Source organism: Salvelinus sp. IW2-2015, unplaced genomic scaffold (genome assembly GCF_002910315.2).
Source record: "Salvelinus sp. IW2-2015 unplaced genomic scaffold, ASM291031v2 Un_scaffold3092, whole genome shotgun sequence".
NCBI lineage: Eukaryota > Metazoa > Chordata > Actinopteri > Salmoniformes > Salmonidae > Salvelinus > Salvelinus sp. IW2-2015.
The window spans coordinates 89,007-97,472 of NW_019944383.1; the positions used below are offsets into that span (position 1 = coordinate 89,007).

General features: G+C 39.9%; 1 protein-coding gene across 1 annotated transcript in view; it reads right to left on the reverse strand.

The window, feature by feature from the left end:
* The window catches only part of LOC112075328 (MAGUK p55 subfamily member 4-like), a 9,164-nt gene extending 4,437 nt beyond the window's left edge, over positions 1 to 4,727 (reverse strand). Inside the window, exons 1-5 of the mRNA XM_070440870.1 lie at positions 4,685 to 4,727; positions 4,530 to 4,554; positions 4,367 to 4,381; positions 2,158 to 2,211; positions 1,649 to 1,813 (exon numbers count right to left, since the gene is read on the reverse strand). Of these exons, the coding sequence (XP_070296971.1) occupies positions 1,649 to 1,813; positions 2,158 to 2,211; positions 4,367 to 4,381; positions 4,530 to 4,554 (259 nt within the window). The 5' untranslated portion in view covers positions 4,685 to 4,727. The remainder of the gene's footprint in view (positions 1 to 1,648; positions 1,814 to 2,157; positions 2,212 to 4,366; positions 4,382 to 4,529; positions 4,555 to 4,684) is intronic.
* Positions 4,728 to 8,466: the final 3,739 nt, after the last annotated feature.

Genomic DNA, 8,466 nt, shown 5'->3' on the forward strand with positions numbered 1-8,466 from the left:
TGATTTTTGTGACTCCTGTCTTTGGCTGGAAAAATGGCTGTGTTTTTCTGTGATTTTGCGGTGACCTAACATAATCGTTTGTGGTGCTTTCCTGTAAACCTTTTTGAAATCGGAACTTGTGGTGGGATTAACAAAAGTGTATCTTTAAAATGTGTGAAATACTGTTGTATGTTCTGTTGTTTGAATTTGGCGCCCTGCACTTTCACTGGCTGTTGTCATAACGATCCCGTTAAGGATGCAGCCATAAGAGGCAGCTTTTTGCATCTTTGTAAAAACTTCAAACAGCTGAAAATACAATATTTTGGGTTATGGAAAATATATTTCACAGCGGATTAGTTGGTACAATTATTCTCTACACTATACTTGCTTGTTTTGTGACTTAAACTTGGAAAACTATTCGAATTGTATTATTAACCAGGAAATGGCGGAGCAATTTCTGCTTGTGTACCTTTTTAATAATTGCATAACGAGTGCAAGGTTAGACACATGTTCATTTAAGTCATACTAAGTGGTAGTACCAAGGCCTTGACTAGATCCTCCACAGGGCCTGTTTGCATTTCTTTACACTATAATGGAGTCAGATTGATAAATGTAGTTCATTATTATATTCAACATAACAGTTGGATGATTTCTATCCAACTACGATACTACAGATGGAATATAACCAGTGGTGTAAAGTACTTCAGGATAATACTTTAAAGTACTACTTAAGTAGTTTTTGGGGGGTATCTGTACTTTATTTTACTATTATATTTTTGACACTTACTTTTACTTCACTACATTCCTAAAGAAAATATTGTACTTTTTACTCTTACTTTTCCCTGAAACACAAAGTACTACATTTAGATGCTTAGCAGGACAGGAGAATGTGAAATTAACACACTTATCATGAGAACAGTGGTCATCCCACACGCCTCTGGTCTGGGACTCACTAAACACAAATGTATATTTGTAAATATGTCTGAGTGTTGGAGTGTTCCCCTGGTTATCGTAAATGATGTCTGAGTGTTGGAGTGTTCCCCTGGCATCTGTAATGATGTCTGAGTGTTGGAGTGTTCCCTGGCTATCTGTAAATGATGTCTGAGTGTTGGAGTGTTCCCCTGGCTATCTGTAAATGATGTCTGAGTGTTGGAGTGTTCCCCTGGCCATCTGTAAATGATGTCTGAGTGTTGGAGTGTTCCCTGGCTATCTGTAATGATGTCTGAGTGTTGGAGTGTGTCCCTGGTATCTGTAAATGAGTCTGAGTGTTGAGTGTTCCCCTGGCTATCTGTAGATGTCTGAGTGTTGGAGTGTTCCCCTGGCTATCTGTAATGATGTCTGAGTGTTGGAGTGTTCCCCTGGCCATCTGTAAATAATGTCTGAGTGTTGGAGTGTTCCCTGGCATCTGTAAATGATGTCTGAGTGTTGGAGTGTTCCCCTGGCTATCTGTAAATGAGTCACACACTGTGTCCGCCCTACACCACTACACACTACAGTAGATGTCATACCCCAACCTATAAGCTGTGTTTGTGTGTGTAAGACCGTCTCAGAGGGTTTAGGAAGACTCATTTCTGTTTTCCCTGTGACAATGGACAATAACAAATCATTTATCATCATCCTCATCTTGTGATACAGAATATAAACAATATATAAGCGGTGAGCTCCTCACCTACGAGGATGATCAATCTGTGCGGGTCGTCAGGTCGTCTCTGGTAGCTGACCACCTCTTCATAGGGGCTGGACAGAGCCGAGGTGTTGGGAGAACAGGAGCAGGACTGGCGACGCTTACGGTGGGTCATCCTCCGCCACAGACGGAAGCTAAGCCGGAATCCCGCTGGAAACAACGTCAACAATAACATAAACGACTACGAGATTAACATCATCGTCAACAACAACATAAACGACTACGAGATTAACATCATCGTCAACAACAACATAAACGACTACCAGATTAACATCATCGTCAACAACATAAACGACTACAAGATTAACATCATCGTCAACAACAACATAAACGACTACGAGATTAACATCATCGTCAACAACAACATAAACGACTACAAGATTAACATCATCATCAACAACAACAAAGCTGTAACTCTACGGTGCGAGCATCGTTAGCTAACAAAAAAGAAGAATGATTGATTAATAAAAGTGTCAATCAAAAAACCAGCTTACGGATGTAGATGCCATCCATGGTACGTGTTCCTTCTTCAGCCTCTTCGGAATACACTGGGAAAATTCATTACGATATTATTATATTTATTTAACCTTTAATTTAACCAGGTAGGCAAGTTGAGAACAAGTTCTCATTTACAATTGCGACCTGGCCAAGATAAAGCAAAGCAGTTCGACACATACAACACACAGAGTTACACATGGAGTAAAACAAACATACAGTCAATAATACAGTAGAAAAATAAGTCTATATACAATGTGAGCAAATAAGTGAGATAAGGAGGTGAAGGCAAAAAAAGGCCATAGTGGCGAAGTAAATACAATATAGCAAGTAAAACACTGGAATGGTTGCAGTGGAAGAATGTGCAAAGTAGAGTAAGAATAATGGGGTGCAAAGGAGCAAAATAAATAAATAAATACAGTAGGGGAAGAGGTAGTTGTTTGGGCTAAATTATAGCTGGGCTATGTCCAGGTGCAGTGATCTGTGAGCTGCTCTGTGCCTTCAGAAAGTATTCATACCGCGAGACTTATTCAACATTTTGTTGTGTTACAGCCTGAATTCAAAATGGAATAAATAGTTTTTGTCTCACTCATCTACCCACAATACCCCATAATGACAAAGTGAAAACATGTTTTTAGAATTTTTTTACACATTTATTGAAAATGAAATACAGAAATATCTAATTTGCATAGGATTCACACCGCTGAGTTAAATATTTTTAGCACCTTTGGCAGCGATTACAGGTGTGAGTCTTTCTGGGTAAGTCTCTAAGAGCTGTGAGTCTTCTGGGTAAGTCTATATGAGCTGTGAGTCTTTTGGGTCATCTCTAGAGCTGTGAGTCTTTCTGGGTAGTCTCTAAGAGCTGTGAGTCTTTCTGGGTAAGTCTATAGAGCTGTGAGTCTTTCTGGGTAAGTCTCTAAAAGCTGTGAGTCTTCTGGGTAAGTCTCTAAGAACTGTGAGTCGTCTGGGTAAGTCTCTAAGAGCTTTGAGTCTTTCTGGGTAAGTCTCTAAGAGCTGTGAGTCTTCTGGGTAAGTCTCTAAGAGCTGTGAGTCTTCTGGGTAAGTCTCTAAGAGCTGTGAGTCTTTCTGGGTAAGTCTCTAAGAGCTGTGAGTCGTCTGGGTAAGTCTAAGAGCTTTGAGTCTTCTGGGTAAGTCTCTAAGAGCTTGAGTCTTTCTGGTAAGTCTCTAAGAGCTGTGAGTCTCTGGGTAAGTCTCTAAGAGCTTGAGTCTTTCTGGGTAAGTCTCTAAGAGCTTTGAGTCTTTCTGGGTAAGTCCCTAAGAGCTTTGAGTCTTTCTGGGTAAGTCTCTAAGAGCTGTGAGTCGTTGGGTAAGTCTCTAAGAGCTGTGAGTTGTCTGGGTAAGTCTCTAAGAGCTTCTACACCTGGATTGTGCAACATTTGCACATGATTCTTTTCCAAATTCTTCAACTCTGTCAAATTGGTTGTTGATCATTATTAGATAACTATTTCAGGTCTTGCCACAGATTTTCAAGTAGATTTAAGTCAAATCTATAACTCTATAGGTATTTAATGTGTAGATTTGGCCTTGTGTTTTAGGTTATTGTCCTGCTGAAAGGTGAATTAATCGCCAGTGTAGATTTGGCCTTGTGTTTTAGGTTATTGTCCTGCTGAAAGTTGAATTCATCTCCCAGTGTCTGGTGGAAAGCAGACTGAACCAGGTTTTCCTCTAGGATTTTGCCTGTGCTCAGCTCCATTCTGTTTTGTTTTTATCCTGAAAAACTCCCCAGTCCTTAACGATTACAAACATACCCATAACATGATGCAGCCACCACTATGCTTGAAAATATGGAGAGCGGTACTCAGTAAAGTGTTGTATTGTATTTCCTCCAAACATAACAACAAAGTGAATTACTTTGCCACATTTTTTTGCAGTTTTACTTTAGTGCCTTTCAAAGAAAATCAAAAAAAAATCCACTTTGACATTATGGGGTATTGTGTGTAGGCTATTGACCAAAACATCTACATATAATCATTTTAAATTCAGGCCGTAACACAACAAAATGTGGAAAAAGTAAGGGGCGTGAATACTTTATGAAGGCACTGTATTGTCCTCTTCTGCAAATTCATTATAATATTATTTTATACTCTCCAAACCAAGAGAATACAGGTACATAACTACTACAGTAAACAGTCAAATGATAAGTTGACAAAACGATTCACAGCAAGAAATATTAATTGGTATAATGACCTTCTCTGAGGTCCTCTAGAATATCACAACGGTGGAAAATAAAGAGAAGAAAACCTCATGAATAACAGRCTCTGTTATTAGTCTCTATTATTACACACTATATTGAAAGAAATCAGAGAAATCTACAGACATCTATCAAAAACATGACTCTACAAAGACTTACCTACCAGATTCAAAATCTTCTTCATCTATAGAAAGACAAAAAAAAAGACAAAAAAAAGTGTTAATTCACTGCCTGTTATTACGTAGCAATAGTAGTTAGTACACCACAGATTATTATAGGAGTGATATGAAATAGAATGAGGATGACGTGGTTACCTGCTATGGCACCATTCTCATTGTTGGTCTTAACGTCGTCCTCTGGAAGAGAAACCAGAAGGTCAAACAGAGATCCTACTGTCTAGATCAATGTCCAAGATCCCCCCCCCCAAAAAAAAAGTATACGTTTATATATTGTACGTACCATTACCAGCCATGCTCACTTAGGGTCAGCAGAGAAGACAAAGGAAACAGAACTCATAAGACATTTGGACTGAAACACCAAACACGCAACATGGGGTGAAGCTTTGTGGTCCTTCTTTTACAGAAGCTCTATGCATCATATCTATAATTCTAATTATATAATATAAATAATAATATAAATAATATAATAATTAACTATAAGAGTGTTGTGACTTTGGCTGGATGGATAGTCAAGATAATTTACTGAACAATGACTGGAATAATGAAATGTATCTGATTTATTTAATTRGTTTTGTTTATCCTTTCCAAATGAACTGAAAGAGGGGGCACCATTAAGGGTTTTGACATAGAGAGATCCCTTGAATTAACTGTATCGGTAGTTATCTCTCACATTTACATCAACAATAGTCTTAACAGTGAATTTACACAGGGGWTTGCTTCTTTCACGTGACACAAAGGGAAGTGTTGAAATCACGCGAGAATTCGTTAAGGACGGGACTTACGTCGTGAGAGAGCTTCTCTCTTTCTTTTGAATTAGCCCTCTYGCTAATTATTTTGGCTGAGAAATCTTAGAATATGAGAACAGGAAAAATATGCCAAGGTGCTATCCGTTTGCCAACACAAAATGAGCGTGAGGCTTTTGACATTATCGATCATAGTCTACTGCTGGAAAAACGTGTGTGTTATGAGCTCGTTATGGCATTTTCAGACCTCACGGTGGAGACAATACCGTTGTTTAATAGCTCAAAAGAATCTCAAATATAAAATATTTTTTTGATTTGTTTAACACTTTTTTGGTTACTACATGACTCCATATGTGTTATTTCATAGTTTCAATATCTTCACTATTATCTTACAATGTAGAAAATAGTACAAATAAAGAAAAACCCTTGAATGAGTAGGTGTTCTAAAACTTTTGACCGGTAGTGTACAGTAGGTATTCCTTTTGTCCAGGTGGGAAAGGGTGGTGTGGAGTGCGATTGAGGTTGCATTATCTGTGGATCTGTTGGGTCGGTATGTGAATTGGAGTGGGACTAGGGTTTCTGGGATAATGGTGTTGATGTGAGCCATGACCAGCCTTTAGGCAGGTTATCTTCACTTTCTTGGCCACAGGGACTATGGTGGTCTGTTTGAAGCATGTAGGTATTACAGACTTGGTCAGGGAGAAATTGAAAATGTCAGGGAAGACACTTGCGGGAGGGTTTGTGCATGCTTTGAGTATACGTCCTGGWAATCCATCTGGCCTTGCGGCTTTGTGAATGTTGACRTGTTACCAACCAACCCWTAGTAAACTTTTGGAAAAAATGATGTTTGACTCGATACAATGCTATTTTWCAGTAAACACATGGACAACAGACTTTCAGCAGGCCTACAGGGAAGGGCATTCAACATGCACGGCACTTACACAAATGACTGATGATTGGCTGAGAGATATTGATGATAAAAAGTGGGGGCTGTTTTGTTAGACTCGATCCCTATTAGTTCCTGCAAGGCAGCAGCTACTCTTCCTGGTTTATTAAGGATCCCCATTAGTTCCTTCATTGAACAGCAGCTACTCTTCCTGGGTTTATTATGGATCCCTATTAGTTCCTGCCAAGCAGCGGTACTCTTCCTGGGGTTTATTATGGATCCCCATTAGTTCCTGACAAGAGCAGCTACTCTTCCTGGGGTTTATTATGGATCCCATTAGTCCTTCAAGGCAGCAGCTACTCTTCCTGGTTTATTATGGATCTCCATTATTCCTGCCAAGCAGCAGCTACTCTCCTGGGGTTTATTATGGTTCCCCATTAGTTCCTGCCAAGGCAGCAGCTACTCTTCCTGGGTTTATTATGGATCCCCATTAGTTCCTGCCAGCAGCTACTATTCCTGGGGTTATTATGGTCCCATTGTCTGCCAAGCAGACGCTACTCTTCCTGGGGTTTATTATGTTCCCATTAGTTCCTGCCAAGGCAGCAGTTACTCTTCCTGGGTGTATTATGGATCCCATTAGTTCCTGCAAGCAGCAGCTACTCTTCCTGGGGTTTATTATGGATCCCCATTAGTTCCTGCCAAGGCAGCAGCTACTCTTCCTGGGGTTTATTATGGTCCCCATTAGTTCCTGCCAAGGCAGCAGTACTCTTCCTGGGTTATTATGGATCCCATTTGTTCCTGCCAAGGCAGCAGCTACTCTTCCTGGGTTATTATGATCCCATTAGTTCCTGCCAAGGCAGCAGCTACTCTTCCGGTCCAGCAACATAAGGCAGTTATATACAATTTAAAATATTACATGACAAATACATTTTTTAACACTTTTCACAACACATTAAATGTGTTCCCTCATTCCACTAATCTACTATCACATATCTACAATACAACATCCATGTGTACATGTGTAGAGTATGTGTGTTAGTATGTGTATGTGCGTGTGCTGTACCTGTGTGTCTCTTCAAAGTCCCCGCTGTCCATAAGGTGCATTTTTATTCTTGTTTAAATCAAATGTTACTGCTTTCCTTACTTTACCCATGAAGATTCACATATTCTTCATGTTAGCTCTCCGTGTATATTAAGGGCAGCCGTGCTGCCCTGTTGCCTGTTTCTGAGCCAATTGTAATTTTTAAAAGTCACTCTTTGTTTGTAACTGGCCACACGATTGGACAGTAGTCCAGGTGTGACAAAGCTAGGGCCTGTAGGACCTGCCTTGTTGATAGTTGTTAAGAAGTAGAAACTAGGGCCTGTAGGACCTGCCTTGTTGATAGTGTTGTTAAGAAGGTAGAAACTAGGGCCTGTAGGACCTGCCTTTTGATAGTGTTTAGAAGGTAGAGCAGCGGTTTATTATGGACAGACTTCTCCCCATCTTAGCTACTGTTGCATCAACATGTTTTGACCATGACAGTTTACAATCCAGGGTAACTCCAAGCAGATTAGTCACCTCAACTTGCTCAATTTCCACATTTATTCATTACAAGAATTAGTTGAGGTTTTGAGATTAGTGAATGATTCCTCCCAAATACAATGCTATTTGTTTTGAAATATTTAGGACTACCCATTCTGAAACTGACTCCTGCTCTTTGTTAAGTGTCACAGTGATTTTCAGTCGCTGTAGTAGCTGACGTGTATAGTTGAGTCATTCAGTCTCTGTAGTAGCTGACGTGTATAGTTGAGTCATTTCAGTCGCTGTAGTAGCTGACTGTATAGTTTGAGTCATTTCAGTCGCTGTAGTAGCTGACGGTATAGTGTTGAGTCATTTCAGTCGCTGTAGTAGCTGACGTGTATAGTGTTGAGTCATTTCAGTCGCTGTAGTAGCTGACGTGTATAGTGTTGAGTCATTTCAGTCGCTGTAGTAGCTGACGTGTATAGTGTTGAGTCATTTCAGTCGCTGTAGTAGCTGACGTGTATAGTGTTGATTCATTTCAGTCGCGTGGTAGTAGCTGACGTGTATAGTGTTGAGTCATTCGCATACATAGACACACTGTCATTAGTAAAAAATTGAAAAAAGTAAGGGGCCTAGAGCGCTGCCCTGGGAATGCCCGATTAAATTAAAGAACACCCTAGTTGTTCTGTTAGACATTAACCCTCAAACCACAATATAGCAGGATACAAGATACGTTTTTCCATCAGCAGACTATGATTGATAATGTCAAAAGCTGCACTGAAGTCTA